This window comes from Numenius arquata, chromosome 8, assembly GCF_964106895.1.
Source record: "Numenius arquata chromosome 8, bNumArq3.hap1.1, whole genome shotgun sequence".
Taxonomy (NCBI): Eukaryota; Metazoa; Chordata; class Aves; order Charadriiformes; family Scolopacidae; genus Numenius; species Numenius arquata.
The window spans coordinates 60704509-60727322 of NC_133583.1; the positions used below are offsets into that span (position 1 = coordinate 60704509).

Sequence of the window (22814 nt, forward strand, 5' to 3'; positions counted from 1 at the left end):
TCTCGGTAACCATGGCAGCGCGCCCCAAGACGCGGCGCGGCGATTGGCTGGCAAGGACGGCGCCGCCGATAGGCCCCCGCCCGCCTGAGGAGGGACCCCCCGCGCCTCACCCGCGGGGCCGCGGCCTCCCCGTCCCCGGGCCCCTCTCCGCGCCCGGCGGGGTCCGGCCGCCCAGCGCCCGCCTCGCCCCGCCGCCACCGCCCCGGGGCGCCCGCCCCCTGCCCAGCCCGGGGCTCCTCCCCTGCCCCTCAGGGCCTCGGCAGACCCCGCTCCCCCTTTGTCACCGAAGCACAAAGGTCCTGGGCGGCCCGGGGAGGCGGCAGCTCCCTCCGCCCCGCCGTAAAGCTCGGGCCCCGGTGGCGGGGATCGGGGCAGGTCTGGGCCTTTTTTTTTTTTGGGGGGGGGGGGGTAGGTTTAGGGGTATTGGCGTTGTTTGGGTTGGGTTTTCTTTCGAGTCAGCAAAGTTGCATGCGTGGGGGATTTCTTTCCAGTGTGTGAAACGCGCTTCGTTGGGAAAACGGGTCGCAAATGAGGTCTGAGAGGGGGGCGAGCGGCCTCCCGGGCCGGGCCAGAGGGACGAGAGGCCCAGGCTGTGCCCCGGGAACGGGGCAGGCTTTCCCCCGGTATTTAACGGGCTGTATGTAATCTCTATATCGCCACTTTTAAGAGCAATTAAAGAGCACTTTTAAGGAGCTCTCCCCATCGCCCTGCAGGGCTCTACCTGCCCATCCCCCAGCCCTAGGGCAGCGCTGAGGCTGGGCGGGCGAGACAGCCGGGGAAGGTTTTAGGGGAAAAAAGAGGCAGAATCAGGACTGGGCATCTGTTTTGTAGGTTGGGGTTGTTTGGTTTTTTTCTTCCTCCCTTTACCTAGCGTTGTTGGTGTTATCCCACCCAGTGTCACGCACGGCCGGAGCGGGCCCAGGGCTGTTCCCCGAGGACCGCGCTGTGTGCCTGGCCGCCGCCGAGACAGCTTCCGCGCTTCCCCTCGTGAGTACGACTGCCGGGCCGGGAGCCGGGGGGTAGGCGGTGGCACCGGGACCGATGGGCGGCCGCTGCCGGAGCCGTGAGGGGCCGGGGCGGGCACGGGGAGCGGAGCATGGCCGGGCGCCTCAGCGCTGACAGGGCGGGGGCGGGGCCCGCGGCCTGAGTGACAGGGGAGGGGGCGTGGCCTACGCCCTGAGTGACGGGCGGGGCCCAGCGTTGAGTGGCAGGCTGTCTCGCCGAGTAACAGGGCGGGGAGGCGGGGGCGGGACTTGAGTGACAGGAGCGGGGGCGGGGCCTGTGCCATAAGTGGCGAGTGGGGGGCGGAGCCTGTCCCCTGAGTGACAGGTGGTCTTGTCCTGAGTGACAAGGCGGGGAGGCGGGGCCCGCGGCCCGAGTTACAGGAGAGGGGCGGGGCCTGTGCCCTGAGTGATGGGTGGGGGCGGAGCCTGTGCCCTGAGTGGCGGTGGGGGCGGGGCTCACACCCTGAGTGACAGGCAGGGGGTGGAGCCCAGTAATGAGTGACAAGCAAGGTCCTTTCCCTGAGTGACGGGCGGTGGGTGGGGCCCTGTGTTGTGTGGCAAGTGGGGCCTTCACTGTGAGTGGGGGGGAAGGGGGTGGTGCTCACGCCCTGAGTGACAGGCAGGGGGCGTGGCCCTGCGGTGAGTGACAAGTGGGGCCTTCACCCTGAGTGACAGGCCGGGGGGGCGGGGCCTGGCATTGAGTGACAGCCGAGGTCCTCAGCCTGAGTAACGGGCAGGGGTGGGGTCTGTGCCCTGAGTGATGGGCGGAGGGGGCGGGACCCTCTCCCTGATTGGCAGGCGGGGAGTAGGTCATCACCCTGAGTGACATGCGGGGCGGGGCCTGCTCCCTGAGTGACGGTCGGGGGGGCGTGTCCCTCGCCCTGAGTGACAGGCAGGGGGCGCGCCCGTCAGCCTTCCCGCTCGCCGCGCGGAGCTGTGCGCGCTGACGTAGTGCGCGGCGTGCCCCCTCCCCTCCGCCCGCCCCCTCCCGCCGCTCCCCGGCCGCCGCCGCCGTTCAGACCGTGACCCGCCGGCGCCGCTCCCTCCGCCGCGGCGGCGATGTGAGCCCTTCCCGGCCCTTCCTTCCTCCCTCCCTCCCCGCCCCGCCGCCGCTCTGCCGCCGGCCCGCCCGCCCGCGCAGCGAACATGGCGGAGGTGAGAGCGCGGCGGCGGGGCGGGGGCCTGCCCCGGGAACTTGTTGCGCGGGGCCGCGGCCGGGCGGAGCGTCCCGCAAGTTAGTTGTGGGGCCCGGGGGAGGCCGTTCCTCGGCACCTCAGACCACCCCCCCGTCGCTATCCCGCTCCCCTCCGGGGCCTCTTGCCCCGGGACGGGGAGCCTCGCCCCGGGGGGCCGGGCCCGCCTCGGCGGCGGGGAGCGGGGGGGCCGGGGAGGTGGAAGCGGAGCCTCCCCCCCCCGCTCAGGGGCGGCACCGGGAAGTGGTCGCCGCCGGGCAGGGGCCGGTGCCTCGCCCGGGGAGCCGGGGCTCTACCGGCAGGAGCCCGCGGGGGGGATGCTGGAGAGGAGCCCGCGGGGGAGCGGGGCCTGGGCCCGCCGTGGGACGGGGTTCGGCTTGGGGGGAGGGGAGGAGATGGGGGGGCTTTGCCTGCCGTGGCTTAGGGTGGGTGCAATCCCTTCGGGGGGGGGGGCAGGGATGCGCCTCTTGCCGGCTCCCACCGCCTGTCCCAGCGTGGAAGAATCGCCTCTCCCCAGCTTTGATCGGAGCACCGTTGCTCAGGGATAAAACATATATTTATTTTCTTTAAATTTATTTTTGTCGTTGTTAAGACAAAGGGCAGCCCTTTCAGGCTCTTGGGAGGGAGACTTTTCTCCCGAAAGAGGGAGAAGGGCTGTCGAGGGGAGTTGCAGGAAATGGGGAAAGGCTCATTGACCTCTTTCCTTCTGCGGGAGGTACGTGTTTGGTTATTGAGGTGGAGGTTTGTGCAGCCCGAGAGCATCTCTGGCTACTTAGGAGGCCACTTAGGACAGATGAATAGATATTTCCTTAAGTTTTCTTCAAATTATCCTAAGATTCCAATCTTAAGATAATTTGCTGCTTGAACAATGTTGACAAATGAATTGGAAATGCTTATTTGAAAAGTCTGCTATTAAAACAAAATGTTCTCTCTTCTGTGGGACAAGCGTTTCACGCAGCCAGACTTGGGGGGTGTGTGTGGAGGTATCTGGATTAGAATATTTTACAGATGAGATTTCTTCCCTTGAAATTCCTGAATATGTGTGAATTTTAACTTAATTTTATCTTTCCCTCCCAAATGAAAACTATAATGAAGTATTCTTCCTCTAATTGCTACAAAATGCACTAATTTAATCTTAGAAGTTAAAAGAATCTGCCTGCCTATGTTTTTTCTGTATCTTGAGTGGCAGAGAATCACAGGGCTGATCCCCGAGTAATTTCTTGGCTGAAAAAACGTGGTTTCTGTCATCTGTAAAGCTGGAGAGACGTACTGGGGCACAAGCTTATCTAGACATCGCAGTATTCGGGATCTTTGCTTCAAGTTTCGCCCATTACTTAGAAGTTTTGTTAATTAAACACAGCATTATTGTGAAATATTCACAGTAGCTCTCTTCTGGTGGGAGCTGAAGTTCGCCATGTTGCTAAAGAGCCACAGGCAGGACGCTGAATTACTTCCTATCCTGTATTGTCACGTACTTATATTGATGTTACGGCGGCGATAGCGTTGAGAGTTGTGGGGGATTCGTGCTGCAGAGAGCAATAAAAAGTCAGTGTGGGGTATGGAGGTCAGGCAGGCTTTGTTTTTCTCTTTATGGATGCCGTTCCAACGAGTAAGGCTTTTATTACATGTTGGTCTTGATATTTTACTGAGAAAGGAAGAGGTTTTGTGTGGGTTTTTTTTTTTCCCCTCGGCATTTTGCTCTTTTTGAAGCAAAGCTAGGATGAGCTCTTCGTCCTATTTTGGCTTCTTTATTTCAGGTTAAGGGGTTAGAGCAGCAGAAAGGGGCTGTGGAAGCTTTGATCCACCTGTGGGATGATTTGAGTGGCAGAGTGGTGGCAGCAGCAAGGTCTCGGCAGACGAGGGGCCTGGGACCAGCCTGGGTTTGAAAACGGGGGTGGGAAGTAGGGCAGCCCCTTCCTCTCTTCCCCATCCCTTCCCCGGCGGAAAATCTTGTGCTGACTCTTAGGAAGGAATGCACAGGGACTCATCCTTGGGTCGAGAAAGCTCCTAAAACATTGTGTTCAAAAAATTCAGCCAGGCTTTAATGCTAGGGATATAAACCTCAAAAAATAAAGAATATAAATATGCAACGTTTTGAATTTGACAGGAAAGCGCTGCAGGCGGGAGCTCTTGAGCTTTAGTAAGTAAATGAGTCCAGAAAGTGAAACTAAATTACCAAAAAATGCTGTTTCACTTTTGTAGACGCTTACCATTTAAAAAAAAAAAAAAAATTTTGAATATATATTAAACTGGTTTAAGATTTGGGATTAATAACCTGTGTTAGGGTTTCGTTTTCCTTTGAAGCACGCTCATGGGATTGCTTTGAGTCCTAATATCCCAACGCGTTAGAAGATTGTTCTCACCATAAATCGGAAGGAAAACATCTCTAACTTGAGATGAGCTCAGGCTTTGTGAATATTACCCTCTCGTGCATTAAGCTGCTTAGTTGGTCTTTGTGGTGGAGTGAATGCTGATACATCGATATTTTTTCCAAATACGAGTATTTTCACGTCTATTGAGAAGAAAAGATTTTTTGACTGAAAAGCTCGTTTGGTAGTTGAAAGAGAATGGAGTTTTTTGTTTATTCAGCCACTATAATGCTTGAATAAAATGTAAGTGAGAATGAGATCTTCTGATTCCAAAAACTTGAGTTTTGGGGTCAGACTTTTGTGTTGAACTAAATACCTCCTGTAATTCCCAGAAGCGCTGAGTTCCTGCTGGTTCTTTATTTTGTTCCGTGATAGGATGCACCGGTCAGGTTGCTACAGGCACTTGCCAGGACACTAACCAGGCAAAACTAATGGGAAATTATGAGCGTTTGTGCTGTTTTGGGGTTGGTTTTAGTGGTTTTTTTTACTAACTCTGAAGAATAAGAGGAGTACCAAGGCTCCTGCGTGGGAAGGAGGGTGGTCACGTTTGGTGGGAGGCGGGATGGGAGAGGTAGGGACATAGAATCCCTGACTTTGATTGCTATAGCTTGAGTTAAATTCCAAGCTGATTTTAATTATGGGTTGAGAGGGAATGGACAACAGCTCCTGGCTGTCCAGAAAGGGAGATCCTGCTCCTTCTGCTTTGGCCTAGATGCTTCTTAAGCTCCTGCTGTGGGTTGTTGCACCTCACGAGCTGGGAAAGGAGTGAAAAGCTCCCTGCAGGGTAGCCAGTTCTATCAGTTAATGGCAAGATCCAGCAGAGACTGGAGCCGGTGTGAGGGATAACGTGGGGCAGCAGAACCAGATCAGCAGGAGGATGATAACATTCCTCCTTCCAAAAAAGTCAAGCCATGAGGTTGACTCAGCTTCTCCTCAACCATTCGCCTTGTCCAGTGCAGCTCTGACTGGTCAGTATTACTGAAAAATACCCTTCTCTTCCTCCCAGTTCCTGAGAAGGCAGTCGAGTGCCTTCGCGCCAGCTCCTGTGGGGTTAAAAATTTGAATTAGCATCCTAAGGTGTCAGGCAAGTGTGGGAAGAAGCAGGAGAATGTGTGTCTTAGAGAGGACCACTTCTGCTGTCAGTGGGTGCTTCCACTGACTCGCCCTGATTTCTTGGAGTGCGCTTTAACGGTGTTTGCATTTCTGAAAGTTTAGTTGCTTTTGGCCAGAAAATCGGGTTTTATTAACACGGTGTGGTGGTGCTTCAGTAAGTCATCTTTAAATTCCTAGTATCTGTTAAATTTCTCCTTTTTTTCTAAATGTTACGCTTCTTTCAGTTGAAGAGTTTTAAACTTCGTGAATGTAACTGAATTCTAGTTTCCGTTTGCAGCTTGAAACGACTTGAGGACATAACATTTAAGAAATGCATGATGTAATAACCATTCCTAATAACCTTTTTTTTTTTTTTTTTACATTCCTAATCTTTGTATTTTTATTAAGCTATGCTATTACCGTAAAACAATATGCATAAATGTGTAATAGCCTCCCCTGCAGGAAGCAGTAGTAAAGTTAACACCGTCACTAATGTGGTTGCAAATGGAGATGTTTTAACAGTCAGGGAGGACAGAGCTTTTGAGTAACGCCTGGCTACAAAATAAGGTCAAAATAGATTAAATCAAGGTTTCCTGCTGACTGATCTAAATCACGATTAAAATTGGTGATTCACATCAGTCCATCCCATTGAGCACAATTATATTTTTATTTTCCTTGTTTGATCTTAGTTTTAACTAATTGTCTTTTTTTTTTTTTTTAATTTCATTTTGGAGTGGTTTTTGTAGAATACTTCTCAGAGGTGACTGTGAACGTAATGTATATCTAGGAATTCAATTTTCTGCCTTCCTTGGTGAGAATATAAACTCCAAAGTGGTCGGTTATAGTCCCAGATTGTGTTCCCTCGGTTTTTCTGACAAGCTATTGAAAGGAAAACAATAGCATTTAGCATTCTGCATTTCTCGTCTTGGAAAAGATGGTGGTTTTCTGTCATAATAGAAGAGTTTTGTGGACTTTTTTTGTGTGTGATAGAATATGGAAGTTTGTGGGCTTACTGCTTGGGACTTAGAGTTCTTTCTAATACAGCAAAGGGGTTTTAGGTAGACAGTGGAATTGTTGAGAAATTCAGGTTCTTTTGAGCTCTCTCCTGGCCAGAAGGCTCAGTCTGCGTTAAGACTTCACTCCTAATCCATTCGTGTCACAAATTGTGCATGAGAATGTTTTCCTGTTGTGCTTGGCATACAACTGTGTCTGGCCTCATCTGAAATCCTACCGTAGGGCATGATCACTCCATAGACTTCCAGTTTTACTTAGCAAGATACGGGGGTGTTCAGCCTGGAGAAAAGGAGGCTGAGGGGAGACCTTCTGGCTCTCTACAGCTCCCTGAAAGGAGGGTGTAGCGGGGGGGGGGTCTGTCTCTTCTTCCAAGGAACAGGCGATGGGACAAGAGGAAATGGCCTCAAGTTGTGCCAGCGGAGGTTTAGGATGGATGTTAGGAACAATTTTTACACAGAAAGGGTTATTAAGCCTTGGAATGGGCTGCCCAGGGAAGTGGTTGAGGCACCATCCCTGGAGGTATTCAAAAGACGGGTTGACATGGTGCTGGGGGACATGGTTTAGTGATGGTTTTTGTCAGAGTTAGGTTGATGGTTGGACTAGATGATCTTAAAGGTCCCTTCCAACCCAGATGATTCTATGATTTTGAGATTTTAAGTTGAGGCTGATGCTATACTTCGTAACGTTGGTTCTTCAGGGATGACCACCCAGGCCTACAACTGGTGGTTCCTTCTTCCAGTCATCTCCTCTGCTGGAAGGAGAATGAGAATCAGTTCCATTTTATTGTAAATACGTTAAATTAGCATGTGGTTTCATCAGCAGCGTGGCCACGAGCTGTTGGACAGAAGCTGCTTGTACCACCTTAAAGCGGGCTACCTCTTCGTTTGACTTGGAGCCCTCAAAAACGTAGCTACATCTGGCCTTCAGTGCTTCTTGGAGATGTCTGTGCTCACCTTGGGCGTTCAGGTTGGGGAGGTAGGTAGTCCTTCTGGTTCAGGAATCTACAGGGGGATGAGAAGCTGCCCCAACAGTCTTAATGTCATCGTTTGTCCTGCTGTGTTGTCCCCCTGGACTTTTAAGGTGCTGTCTCCTCTTGCTGGAGGCTTCTCCTTCTACAGCCAGTGTGGTGGAAAGGGAATTTTGCTCCTGCTGTGGGATGATAAACCTCTGGCAGGAGTGTGGAGCAGACAGCAGGTTGGAGAAGGGGAAATCAGCCCAGGGAGAGCCATCACCCGACATCCTTCAGCCTTCTGCGCTCCCCTGAAACACTGCTTTTTTTTAAAAAAAAAAAAAAAGTAGCAGCTTCTACATCTGTCAGGGTTGCAATTGAAATACTTTTCTGCTTAAGAATTTTCACTAGTATATACAATATTGCAGATGTCCCCAGGTTGATACAGTGACTTCTCTGGCAAAACCGACTTAAAAAGGCTACTTAGGCTGCAGTTTGCTTGCCCTCAGGTGAGCCACTGCAAATTTAGGGAGCTCTGTTGCAAACCAAATGTCTGAAAGATGCAGGGTAACATTATCCCCTGTGAAATACAGTGTATCGTCTGCTTCCCCTTCCCAGCCTTTTCCTGGTGAGGAGATTTAGGTAGATGGATATAGGACCGAGTCAGCTTCATTAAAACCCAACCCCTGGTTCTTGCCAATTTAAGTGCTCTGAAATAATCAGGCAGTTTCTCCAGAAAAACCGAGGCTGAATTTTTTTGGTTCTGTGTTTTAATTATTATTATTATTATGTAGTAATAAACAGAACCAAACCTTACCCGCTATTTTTCTCAGAAGCAGCAGTCTGGGAAAGGGAAGTGAGCAAGTAAGTAGTTTTTCAGAGCTCCCTGCAAAATCTCAAGCCTTAAGACTATGAGATAATTTGGGGTGGAAGGGACCTCAGGAGGTGTCTGGTCCAACCTTTTGCTCACAGCAGGGTCTGCTCTGAGGTTTGTCTCCAGACTGGTATTGAAAACCTCCAGGGAAAGAGACTGGGCAACCTCTTCTAACGCTTGGCCGTCCTCATGGGAGGAAAAATTCATCTTTATAAGTTCTTAAGTGGAATCAAGTCTAGGAAGGGAATGGCCACCAAGTCAGGGGACCTTTGCTAAGGTGGTAGTTTCTAAGCTAAGGCTTAGATGTACACAGAGATGTGTGAGTTGAAACATTGCACTTCGTCTTTATGTTCTGGAAGCACAAGAATATTTTCATTTAGCACCCAAACTAAAAAAAATAAAACTCCATGTATATAAAGGCTTCCATTACATGTGCAGGAGGGCTTGGATGTCACTCTGGTTTTGGCTGTGGGAGTGTTAACATATAAAACTATTAAATGAGGGGTTTTTTTCTTGCTTTAATATATTGCTGCTTTTTTCCCCCAGGTAAAAATGAGGCAAACCATTCTGTGCCACCGAGGTTATTTTGATACAGAGCACAGGGAGGGAGGGACAGGCTGGAAGTGTCAGGCTACCACTGAAATACCTGTTTATGAAAAGGGTCGCGTGCTCTCTTGAGTAAAGGAAGTTCTTCGCCATTTGAACTGGTCGTTTTCTCCAGGCCATCGTTTCGCTTGGCTCACTGGAGAGTTTCTTCAGTGGCTGACACTTCTTGAGACTTCAACAGTTCGGGCATGGGTCTTGCACGCTTATATTTTTTTAGCTGACAAGCTCTTATTCTCGATTTGAACTGCAGGATTAGCATCTAAAGCGTGTGTATTCAGGCAGTTTTCAAGAGGTCTTTGTATTCAAAGTATTTTTTTTTTTGTTGTATTCCTGTAACTGTATATCTGCGTTTTGGGAATAAACGTGAGTCGTTACGGACAGAATGCATACCACTACTTGCCGAGCAGTCATTTACTTGTAATTAGTCTGCTTAGTGAAATGTAGCTTTAGTGGTGTTGAAGCCACGTGCATGTATATTTGTGAGATTATTACACGTACCCTCTACCCGCTGCTCACACTTCATTCTTGGGGGTGTTATATAGCAGGCAACGCTGCTGTGTTTTAAGGTTTGCTTGCCAGTTTAATATATTAAACTTTTCTCTGCCCAAAACGATGCTGAAGCAAGTTAACCCAGAAATTAACTTTGGTATTTTCCTGCAGCAAACTTTAAAAGACCTGAGCATCTGCTTGATGAATTTGTCAGGCTTACGGCTATCGATATAGACAAAATTTAATTTTAGTTTTTAACTGTTTTATATGACACTTAAAGAGCTATTAAAGATAACTGAGTAAATTTGAACAGGATGTATATTTGTCACTGTCTTGTAGAGACTGCAGATACTGCTAATTTTAAGACGTTCCATTATTAATCGATTATATTAAACAGCATGAAAGACATTAGCAATTACAACAGGAGTTTTGTAGGTAGAACTGGAACCGTGTAGTGTCCCGTCAGTTCTGTCCAGGTGTTTCTTTGCAGGCTGTAGGAGAAATGTAAAGAGAGAAAAGCTGGTGCATCACATCCACAGTTTTCACGTTTTGGGTTGTCCCATTCCAGTCCAAGCAGCTTGAAAGCGTTGGAATAAGATGGGAAAATCTCCTGCAGAAATGAGCACTGCCTGGAGACACCCCTCTGCTTCTGAAGTAGTGGGTTCAAAAATAAGCTGAATAAAACTGGTGTCTCCAGAAAGCTGTTTGCATTAAATAAACCTGTCGTGATGCCAATTCAGTTTTCCTTCTACCATTTGACTTCCATCACAAATGACAGTAATACAGACATCCCAAAGTCCATCCAGTTTTTGTTGTCAGAATAACACTATATTTTTCTCTGTGTGATATTTCTGCTACGTTCATCACTTGACAGCCCAAAGGTGTCAGAAAGAGGATGGCCAGCTTCAGCTCCATGTATTCCCATGTCCACACACTGGAGAATGTATTGGATGCCATCTTTTGGCTCGGTTACTGCTGCAAGTGTCACTAACCTTCTGAAAACACCTACTCTGCATGTCTTTCCCCGGACTCCTAAAAATACACATGGAATAAAAACAGTGACAGATTCTTTTAGTGTCATCCAAGCCTGATGTTTTGTTGCTCGGTGTCTTTTCTTTTTCTCTTTGCCATAAGGTTGATATTCTTCCTGTCTCAGAACTGGTGTTTCCTTCCAGTTGCTCCTCTGGAGCTTTAAGAAATGTGCTCGACACTGTACCCACACAGCAGGATTCCCTCGGTCACTTGAGTTTTTCTTCATTGTCCATGAGTTAGGAGTTCAGGAATTATTTTTTGTTCTTTTGAACCCGTTATCTTTTCTGCCAGTGCTATGCATAGACCAATCTGAGTGTGTCAGCCCATATGTTGTAAATATCCCATAGTTTTTCTCTGCTGGGCCTCGGATACCATCATCTTCTTAGAGGTAGCAGCTCTTTGTTCCCACGAGTGCCCTTGAGGCAAAAAAAAAAAGTGCTTTGTACTTCTCTGAATTACTGCAGCACTAAGGAAGGGGGGTATCCTTTTCAGAGGAATTCCTGTTATATTGACATAGCATAGCTGAGGACTTCAGATCTGAAGATACCCATGTAACCGTATGATCTTTGACCACTGCCAGAAAATTTTCATAAGCAAATGCCCTCAAAGCCATCTGGCCAGAGCCGGGATCACTGGGAGGCAAGGAAAAAGGACTGAATAATCAAGAATAGCAGGAATTGTCTTGAAACAGCTCTTTAATCATAGGATGCTCTTTCATCTTATGTGAAAGGGTTATTCCTGGTCTCCTGCCAGGCACCCTTCTCCACGTGTCTCCCTTCAGACTCACGCTCTGGATTGTTTGCAGCATGTCTGGTGACTCCAAAGGCCCAAGATGAAGTCGTTTGGCTCGCTGGTAGGATGGGAAGCTAATGTTAGTTTTCTTTGAGGTCGCTTTGCTGAACCAGCGCATGCTGGAGCTTCCTGGTCTCTGGACCTGGCGCAAGTGGCAGTGGTGGGAAGAGGTCAGGCTACTACTTTGGGCGGCAGCTGGCCATTAATCCAGTTGAGGTGTAATGTGAGACGGCCTCTAGCTGGAAATAGAAGGCAGACAACGATTGACGGTGCATCACTTAGACTAGAAACGGATGAAATGCAGAAATGATAATCCTCAACCCAGGACAGACTGGGTAGGTATGGTGGGCGAAGCTTAGGAGAAAGGAATAGAGACCCCAGAAGCTGTTCTCCTAAAAGCTGCCTGTGAAATCTGTGGCAAAGAATGAACTAGCACCTCTCAAGGGCTGTTTCCATTCTGTGAGGTAGCCTGAAATGGGCTTAATGTTTCTGGAAGTGGTGGGATTTTGTAGATTTTCTGTTGCGGGTCTGTATTTTTTCTGTCCTAGGATTGTACAGGCTATATATTTTGGAGTTGTTCAGAAGTCACGGGGATCATTCAGAACTCCGGAGGCATTGCAGTATTTCAGCGATGCTTTTGAAGCTGTGACGGCGGTTATTCCTTTAGCAGTTATTTCAGCCCATAGGGAAGGCCATTTGTTTCCTTGAGCTGTCAGGGCTTCTCCATACAACTTCAGAATGCTGAAAGCAGAACTTTGATTCTTAAACTGTGCCTGACTTCTATGAGATCTTTTTTGCCCCACTATGGTTTTGTGTCTGCTCAACAGGAAGATGCTTCATTGTGGTAGGCTCTGTTGCAATATATATTGGAGCACTGAGTTACAGAATTGTTGAAGTTGGAAGGGTCTGGAGGTAGTCAAGACCCAACCCATTGCTCAAAGCTGGGTCAGCTGGAACAGGTTGCCCAGGACCATTGCTCGCCTGGTTTTGTGTACCTCCAGTGCAGACACTGCAACCTCTTGAGGCAACGTGTTCCCATGTTTCATCACTCTTACAGCAAAATAAGCTTTTCCTTATGTTTAAATGCATTCCAGCTTGTGCCCATTGACTCTTGTCGCTGGATGCCGTTGAGAAGAGACTGGCTCAGTCTTTTGTACATCCTTCCATCAGATCAGGTCCTCCTGAGCCATCTTTTCTCCAGGATGAATAGCCCAGGCTCTCTCAGCCACTCCTCCTATGTCCCTCTATCAACTTTGTGGCCCCTTGCTGGAGTAGCTTTATTCTGTCCATGTCTCTCTTGAAATTGGAGAGCCCAGCACTGCTCTGTGGGTAAGGACCAGGAGGTCCTGGTGGACACTGAGTTGACCATGAGGAGCCATGTGTTCCTGTGACAAAGAATTCCCCCAGCACCCTGGGCTGTGTTTGGGTCAAGGGAGGTGATCCTGCCCCTGGAGACCCATCTGGGGTGCTGGGCCCAGGGCTGGGATCCCCCCAGGGCAGGAGAGACAGGGACAGACTGGAGTGAGTCCAGCAAAGGCCACAAAGATGCTGAAGGGTCTAGAGATGTGAGGTCCTGAGATGTGAGGAAGGGCTAGGAGAGCTGCTCAGCCTAGAGAGGAGAGGGCTCAGGGGGTCTCATCCCTGGGTATTGATGTCTGATGGGGGAGTAGAGGAGGGAGCCAGACCCCTCTCAGTGGTGGCCAGGGACAGGACAGTAGGCGACGGGCTCATGTTGAAAATCAGGAAATTCCAGTTAAAAAAACTTGTTTTATTTTAAGAATGATTAGAAACTAGATCAGATTGTCCAGGGAGGTTGGGGAGTCTCCAGCCTTGGGGGTATATAAAACCCGACTGGATGAGATTCTGGGCAAGCTGTTGAAAATGCATATACTAGGAGGTGCTTCCTCCACAGGTGAAGGACTTTGCCTTTCTCTGTTGAACTTCATGAGGTTCCTGCTGGCCCGTCTCTGCAGCCTGTTGAGATCCCTCTGGCAGCACACTCACCTGCTGTATCCACTGCTCCTCCCCGTGTTGTGTTGGCTGCAAACAGGCTGAAGGTGCTCTCTGTCCCATCGTTCAGGTCCCTAATGAAGGTGTTGGACTTCCTCATCCCCTGGGACTTCAAGTGGGACTGAAAGAACAGGCCCCAACATTTATACTTCAATCACATAAAAATCTGTGCACATGCACATGTACATAAAACCATGCAAGGTATAGATGAACCTGCTCAGCAACCTGAAGGTTGCTGCATGAATTGGTGAGGAGAAGCTCCACGTGCCCTGTTCAGCCTGGAGAAGAGAAGGCTCTGGGGAGACCTTGGAGCCCCTTCCAGTCCCTAAAGGGGCTCCAGGAAAGCTGGGGAGGGACTCTGGATGAGGGAGGGGAGCCACAGGAGGAGGGGGAAGGGTTTGACCCTGAAAGAGGGGAGATGGAGATGAGATGTGGGGAAGAACTTCTTTGCTGTGAGGGTGGTGAGAGCCTGGCCCAGGTTGCCCAGAGAAGCTGTGGCTGCCCCATCCCTGGAGGGGTTCAAGGCCAGGTTGGAGGGGGCTTGGAGCAACCTGGTCTGGTGGGAGGTGTCCCTGCCCAGGGCAGGGGGTGGCACTGGGTGGGCTTTGAGGTCTCTTCCAACCCAAACCATTCTGTGATGATCTGTAGGCACAGAAACTGTTTCCCAGCTGAGCCCCCCCTTGAAATGCCTCTGTTACATCAAAAAAATAACTGGGAAGGCGAGGAGCGGTTATTTAGCCTTGAGCATAGTGTTTGTACGAGGTTAGTGAGAAACTGGCCATGAGTAGGTGCAGGTTGTATCCTGGAAAGAAGGTTTTTTGTCAGCAGGAATTTTAGTTTGTGTAAAAGCCTTTCAATAACGACACATTGTAATGGTTGGGCCGAAAGAACAGTTTTAAGATGGCGTTTGCAGAATTTATTGTTTACTAAGTAACATGTTTTATCCTTCAGAATAGGTTATCTTCAGGGCTTTCTAGGACATGAAATCCAGCTCTCTACTCCTACGAGGACATTCATTTCTGGAATAATCTTTCACCAGAAGTCATGGGGATACTTTTTTCCCTTTGTCTCTTTACCAGCCCTAATTCTGCTTTTCTTTTGCCATCTCAGAGCAACTGGGTGTCCGAGTCAGTTGGTTTTGGCGAGAGCAGCCTGTGTTGTAACGATGAGTCACGCTTTGGATGCTGAGTTCCCGGAGCTGGTGAGGGGTCTGGAGCACAAGTCTTGTGAGGAGCGGCTGAGGGAGCTGGGGGTGTTCAGCCTGGAGAAAAGGAGGCTGAGGGGAGACCTTCTCGCTCTCTACAGCTCCCTGAAAGGAGGGTGTAGCCAGGGGGGGGTCAGTCATAGAATTGTCCAGGTTGGAAAGGACCTTTCAGATCATGGAGTCCAACCACCAGCCCAGCAGTGCCCAAACCCCCACTGACCCATGTCCCTCAGCACCACGTCTGCCCGGCTTTGAAATCCCTCCAGGGATGGCGACTCCACCACTGCCCTGGGCAGCCTCTGCCAAGGCTTCACAACCCTTTCTGTGAAGAAATTTTTCCCAATTTCCATCCTAAACCTCCCCTGGCTCAACTTGAGGCCGTTTCTTACAACTTTGTTAATTTGTACTGATAATTGTGTATTGCTTATTCTGAATTACCCAGTTCTGCTGGTTTATCCGGCAAACAAAACAGACCAACTAGAGATCGGTCAGTGCTGGCTGATTTCGATACTCAACTTTAGCTCGGTAAATGCTAATAATACTGTATAGTGGAATTTGTAAAGATAACCTTTCAAAGAAAGATTTTTAAACTCCAGTCGTTAACAAAACTTCCTATGGCATTGTGCAGCATTTGCAAAAATGTTTTTAGTGCTTAACATGAGTTTCAGGCTACTTAATTGTGCAGAGAGGTTTTCTCTTGGCTTTTTTATGTTGTACTGCCTTTTAAAGCTAATAACTGCCTAAAAAGCTGATTCTTGCAAGTCAGCACTGGAACTGCACGTAAACTGAAAACATTTTTGGATGTTAGTAAGGACGGGAAAAATAGGCTGTAGACCCTCCACCTGAAGGCAGCGTATATATTCTGTATTTTCTTTAAAAGAGCAAAAAATCCTTGTCTGTCCTGTCTTCTGTCCCTTACTCGAGATGTGTTTTTACCTTTATTTACTCCTTCCTGCTTGGCACACTTAAATATAGTTTGAATTTTTGGTTGTACATTGTAGACTCTCGTGAAATGTAGGCAGACGCCTAAGTGAATTTTGGCCATTGATTCCTGAGTAGGTGTATTTCTCCTCACTTTGAAGAGCTGCTAACCTAAAAGAACTTCATAGTTACACAAAATCTTTTAAATTTTAATTTTTCCTTGGCTACACAGCCAGGTTCTTCGGGTGGAAGTCACTTGTGCAAGTGACTGCTTGGCCTTACGAGGTGAAGTCAAGGAGATGGAAAATGCTTTAGAAAATCATGGAATAATAGTACAAATTTTTACTTGAGTTTGAATTTACCAGTTTCTAACATGATGGTTTAATTTTGCATATAATTCTGGGTGTACAGATCTTGCAATTCTAACAGGAATATGGTATTACACGTATGCACAGGTGTCTATTGTGAATGTGCAATTGAAATGTTTCCAAATTATTTCTGGGCCAAAAGCAGGCAGTTTTTTACGAAGACAGCATTGTATATTCGGGAATATAACGATATCCGTGAGACTGGACAATATCTCATTTTCCAGAGGGCGGCAGGGAAAGGAGCACTGCAGGTCTCTGAAGTAACAAGTCAGTTTTCCTAACTTTGAAAAAACCACTTCATTAGGTTTGTTCCTGAAAATAGTTGAAACATTTGCTTGAATTTTCAAACCAAATGAGGTTTGTGTGTCTGACATGCAAATTTCATCCCGGGATGTTAACGATCGGCGAAGCTGTAAGCAAGGGAAACCAGAATTTTATGAAAGAAGATGTTTATTCTGATTATAAATGTGAGGTTACCAAATATGGGAGGCCAAAGGGTGTCTCTGTTCCATAAAGATTTTTGTGGAAGTCTCGTTTTTTTTCAGTATTTCAAAAAATATATTTGTTTTATAGTCTGTGATCGTATTAATTTGTGTTATGAACATACTTGAGAAGAAAGTCTGGCTTGCAAAATAATTTATTTTTTTTCCTCACAGCTGGATTAGGGATTAAGATTAAATTGCTTTTTCCTTTTGGTTTATGAGGAGTTCTCATTGTGATTTGTGATTACCTTTTAAAAGTAATTTAAAAAGAAGAGGGAATTTGTGTATTGCAAAGTGTGCAGTTACAAATAGGAAGAATAATTTCTCTTAAACTGGGCTTCCACTGTAAATATAATCTGGCACAACCTTGGTTATGGAAAAGGAGATTTAGTATATGGAATTTTTATTTTTTATCAGCATTAAAGGAACAATTGGAACTGAGCAGATAGAGATGGAGAGAAAATAGTATTTCCCCACCTGGCAATAGCACCGGTTTATGCCATACTAAGCTGATTGTGGAATTTGCAATACTGTTTTCAGAATGAATTGTTTTGCTTTATTTTATACCTTCATCAACTCAATTATTGCATCACGAAACGGGCAGTTCCTCCAATTATTTGTGCTGAACTAGTGCAGCAATATTGATACATAAAGGAGCAAATGAATACTATTTACCTTAAATTGCTCTACTGTGTTTGTGTTGCTTTATTTCTAAATATATTATTTGCAGTGACTTGCTTTGTATCAGACGAATTATTGAATTGAGTTTCTATGGTTCAACAAAGAAAAAATAATTTCCTTTGTTTTCTTTTTTAGCCTTCTGTTGAGTCTTCAAGCCCAGGTAAATATGTTTTAATATTTCCTAAATTTGTGGGGGAAGAGGGCACCCTTGAAAAAATATTTTTGCTGGTCTCTTCTGGTTAGTGATCTAAGGGTATAATGTGATGAATAGGTTGGTGGCAGTACTGGGTTAAGCGGTCACTGCTTTCTTCCAGTCTGTACTGGCTATCTAGTAGTCAGCCTAAGTCTAAATTATGAATATTTGGGGTTTTTTTTTTTTGTTCACTTTTGTACCACTGTGCTTACTGTTACTTATTTCCAAGGGTTTTGGCATCCTAGTAGTGGAAAAGCTTTCCACTGGTTACTTTAGCTGGACTGCCATTGTCTCTCGAGCTCTTATTTCTTCCAGAGAAATAATTAATTGCTTTAACACTTGAAAAGTATAGTTAAAAAAGTATATTCAAAAAGAATATTCAAAAAGTATATTGAAAAAGTATATTCAAAATATTGTTAACTTTAACCCTTATAGTCAACATCTTGAGCCCTTAGTGTGGGTACGCTCTTCAGGCTTTCGAAAATGAAATATAATTGTCCGTGGAGACAAGTGGAAAAATATTAGTGGAGTTAGAATTAGAAATCAGGTATCGCTGAATTACAGAAAAATGCTGCATCTACCAAACCATTCATCCATTCATTTATTTTTCGTTGTCATGAAATATAACCAGACTTCTTTACAAAGGACGGTGAAAAAACCGCGCGGGGGAAAAAATAACTAAGGATTTTGCATCAGCAATAAAATCTGCATAACTGTGAAGCTGCCTTTAAGTTTAAATTCTGGAACAGTCATTAGATTGTAGTCATAAACAAGAAAGCTTGCAAAGCAGCAAGGAAACAGCAGCCCTGAGTTTATATTTTATGAGTGTTTCTGCTCCCAGTAGAACTCTTGAGTCAGACAGGTTTATGATTATTTAGGAATTAGGTCTTCAAAAACTGAATATTTTACAAACATTTAACTAGGGGCCTGATGTCCGGATATATAGTCCTTTGGGAACTGGCTGGTTAAACACTATCTCCTGGTTCTTTTTTCCACAATCTCTTAGAACCCAAAGGACATAATGAATAATGAGATTGGCTTTCCCGAAGATAAAACGATCGAAGGATCTTGAAGATATTCTAATTTCTCAGTGTAATTTGAGTATTAAAATGTCACCAAACTAAAAAAAAAAATAAAGTAAACTCTGTGAGGCCATGATCTAACTAAAAACATTCTTTAAAATGTTTTCTATCAGGAGGTTCAGCAACATCTGATGACCATGAATTTGATCCATCAGCTGATATGCTGGTGCATGACTTTGATGATGAACGGACATTAGAAGAGGAGGAAATGATGGAAGGAGAAACAAACTTCAGTTCTGAAATAGAGGATCTTAACAGGGTAGGTAGCCTTAAGGAGTCATAAAACATAACCGCAGTCGCACACAAAACATACGCAGGTTTTTTCCCTTATATTTGGAATTTTTAAAAAAAAGTTCCTAAACCGCTAATAGACAAATAATACAGATGGGGACAGGGGCTGAGATACATTTGCAGTTCTTAAAAGTTGGGGAAAGGAAACTGGTACATAAATACTTCATAATGTGTAACGCTGTGCTTGTTTAGTTTCTTTTTGCATATATGTGCTGGTGTAGGATTTGCATTTTAGAGCTAATATAAGTTAAAGTACACTGACTAAACTTGTATATCCCAGTGTTGTTACTTTCTAAAGCATTTGCATTTGATTACTGCATATACATTTTCATTTTATTTTTTAAAATCCCATAATTTTACATTTCTTTTGCATTTTTATACAAACCTTTGTATGATAATTTAGAGGAGTTATCTTCTTTTTTAAGGCAGAGGGAGCAGAGATGCAGATGAAATGATTGGCTCAAAGCAAAGAGTTGTCAGCAGAGCTGAGATCGGAACTCACAATTATTATTAATAGTGATAAATAAAGCTTAAAATGTGTATCTTCTGAAATAATTCCATAGAAGATTTATTTGGCCTTTTGAGGTTATCCTGTCACTTATGTATTGTCTTCGATCACTTCTCAGGCAGGAATAATATTCTTAAATTGCAAACTGGGTTCATTATAAATGCAAAGTAATTTGGGTATTGTCTGTGGCCTCGTTGGCTGAAAAGGCTTCCAGAACAGATCATTAATGATTCTCAGATGCATATTCCATGTATAATCCCTATTTATTATAAGTAACTATGCCAATATGACTTTAAATTAAGTTCCATTTAAACTACAATTTGGGTGTAAATGATAATTTCTTTCTGGTAATTTCAGGTTTTGATATTAAATGGTAAACATAAAGATAAATAAATAGTTTGTGAATCTAAATACGTTTCATCTCGACTGACTGAGAAGTGGAGCTCCACGTGTATGTCATGTGGGTTTTAAGGTGAAAATATGTGGGTTTTTTCCCCTCATATTTTGTGAAGACTCAACATCTGGTTGTGTAATTCTGTCACCACATCCCAATGCTTGGTTTATAACTGTATTTCAGCCATCAGTTTATTCCCTCGTATCTTGGGCATCGGGGCCGGGAGTTTATAATTTCTCCGTGTGTCAGCTCTTTCGGGATCAGGACGGCCAGCGATGCTGTAACGTAGAGTCACACTCTTTTGAAGTTGCGGATGATAGGCGATCTAAACCTCAAAACTATTGCCAAGACAAGTTCTATCCTGTCTTTTTTCTTTCCCTGGTATTATTTCAGATTTTCCTGAAATTTGCCAGCATTTCGTGTTTCCCCCAGGCAGCGAATGTGCCTGATTTACTAGTTCAGCTCCTCCAGAGACGAGGTGACAGTCGGGCTTTGCGAAAGAATTTTTGAACCTTAATGGTTTAACTCCCGACTGTCGTAAAAACGGCGCCTTCCTCTGAGGGTGAGGATCTTCCCTACTCACTGGTGGAAGCTCTGGTGAATCTGTGATGAGTTAGGACTTGACGCTGGGCAGCATCCTGCCTTTATCTGTACATTTTTGTCTAAATGACACTAGGGACCTGAAGTCTCCCTCCGTGCTGCTCTAGTCCAGGGGACAGGGCAGAAATCACTGCCCTGCATTAGGACACGTTCCTGCCTGCAAAACCTCTCAATATCTCAGCTCTCTGTATGAAGCAGTTCCTGCTGACACATTTTACCTCGTGGTTTTTTTTTCACGAAAAGGTTCAAAATACTACAATTTTTTCAGGTAGTTTTTGGGCAGTAAAGGGAATACTGATGTATGTTCCGATGAGGAATTGCCCCTCTGCTCTGCCCTGGGGAGGCCCCATCTGGAGCACTGGGTCCAGTTCTGGGCTCCCCAGTTCAAGAAGGACAGGGAACTGCTGGAGAGGGGACAGCAGAGGGCTACAAAGATGATGAGGGGACTAGAACATCTCTCTGCTGAGGAAAGGCTGAGGGACTTGGGTCTTTTTATTCTGAAGAAGAAAAGACTGAGGGGGGATCTGATCAACACCTATAAATACTTCAAGGGTGGGTGTCAGGGGGATGGGGCCAGTCTTTTTTCAGTGGTGCCCAGTGACAGGACGAGGAAATGGGCACAAACTGGAACATGGGAAGTTCCATCTAAGCCTGAGGAGGAACTTCTTTCCTGTGAGGTTGGCAGAGCCCTGGAAGAGGCTGCCCAGAGAGGTGATGGAGTCTCCTTCTCTGGAGACATTCAAACCCACCTGGACACGTTCCTGTGGGACCTGCTCTGGGTGGACCTGCTCTGGCAGGGGGTTGGACTAGATGATCTCCAGAGGTCCCTTCCAACCCCATAGCATTCTGTGATTCTGTGAGGAGTGTGTTCTCCCTGTGTCCTGAAGGGGTGTGATGGAACCAGACGTAACCTGCCACAGGGAATTGATTGTGTTTTGGTAAAATAGTAGCAGACAAGTGCCGAGGGAGAGATGGGACAAACTGGTGCCCTTTTAACAAGCTTCGTGGCCCCATTGTGAGATTGTTGGCACACGAGGTCTGCTGTAAATTTATAAAGGATTGGGAAATAACAAAGTTCCCCTGCATAAAAACCCACACATTTTTCTTAGGAGCCAAATACTTCGAATTTTGACTGTCTTTTCATTTGGGAGTGGCCTTTTTTAGTACATGTGATCATCTTTTCTCTGGTTTTGCTGTGTTATGTTTAAAGCGCACACCTTTAAGCTGCAGAGCAGATGCAGGATGTGAAATACTGTCGTTAAAAATCTCCAAACTTTGTTTGGATGTTTCTCAGGAAAGCGATATGCCAATCCAGGAGCTCCTTAGCCGTTACGGCTATGACGGTACCATTCCACTCCAAGAAGATGATGATGACGAAGATGATGAAGAAGAGGAGGAGGAGGGAGAAGATGATGATGACGTTGATAATGATGACAACAGTGGCTGTAGTGGTGAAAACAAAGTAAGTGTTTACATTAATTTGAAACTGATTTTCATACAGCCATTCTGTCCTCAAGATGCCAAATCACAGCAGAAGTAATTAATAATGTAGTTGATTTCCGATGCTTTGTTGTACTGAACTCTAGTGTTTATTCTTAATTACCTGTCTGTATTTCTCTTCATTGCCCTTAATTTCATCTGTATCGTTCCAAGTGCTTCCTGTGGCAAATTAGAGTACGTGTATACATACAGCATCACGTAAAAAGGGACTATAATTATCCTTCAGAAATAGTCTTACCTCAAAACGGAGGTTTTAAATGCCTGAAGGCACCTTTCTAGGTACAGCTGAACACTTGCTTCAAGTTGAAAAGCCGATCTACTGAAAGTGAACAGTGAAGTGTAGAATTGAATTAAATTTGTCTCTGAGTATTGGAGATCGCTGCGAGTTTTCTAGAGTTTTAAATGGTATTTTTTCAGCCTGGCAGCCCTGCTTGTACTTAAATTGTTACCTGAATCTAATGCTTCAGGTGTCTTTGCAAAATGTAAGGTTTTGAACTCAGCATCTTGAAAATCCTGTTCCCTGTGCTCTTAAAATAAATTTCCTGATTTCGGAAGAGTCTTTTCTCCACGCGTATGTCATACGTATTTGTAACGATCCTGTCCTGCCGTGGGCACAGCCGTAACGTCCCCCATTACTGGTGCCATTCAGAGTTGCATCCTGAATTCCATTAAAATATCAAACCCTTTGTGTTGTCAGTAACATAAAAAAAAAAAAAGAAAGGCTTAGGCATTAATGGAAGCTGCATTACCTAATCTGGCTTTCAAAAGGATGCGTTTTGTTCTTTGATATCTTCCCCATTTTAGAAGCTCTGGAATGTGACAGGGAGATGAGGAATGACATCTCTGATGCAGAAAATGAAGTTCTTGGGATTTAAAGGCTCCCACGGCAGATGCTGTAAAAGATTGTTGTTTGCGTTGCGTAGCTCACAAAGAAGAAAGATATATAGTTGTATTACATCGGAAAAAGTTCAGGAAGGTGGAAAAGGGGGAGAAACTTGCACAACGTGAAGGATGCAAAATTAAAATAGGACACAAAAGGGGTTTATTTTGTGGTGCGTGGCGGTGTTGCTGAAGTCCCACTTTCTTCCTGCGTCCTTGCTTCTTAATGACTTCCTGACACAACTTCCATCCTCTGCCTTCTCACGACCTCCTCCGCAGGTCTCCAG

The 22814-nt window shown here is 46.1% G+C and overlaps 1 protein-coding gene across 1 annotated transcript in view; it reads left to right on the forward strand.

Moving 5' to 3' along the window:
- The first annotated feature begins 362 nt into the window (after positions 1-362).
- MIER1 (MIER1 transcriptional regulator) overlaps positions 363-22814 on the forward strand; it is a 35369-nt gene continuing 12917 nt past the window's right edge. The window contains exons 1-4 of the mRNA XM_074151586.1: positions 363-987; positions 17216-17240; positions 18469-18614; positions 21443-21610. Of these exons, the coding sequence (XP_074007687.1) occupies positions 18516-18614; positions 21443-21610 (267 nt within the window). The 5' untranslated portion in view covers positions 363-987; positions 17216-17240; positions 18469-18515. The remainder of the gene's footprint in view (positions 988-17215; positions 17241-18468; positions 18615-21442; positions 21611-22814) is intronic.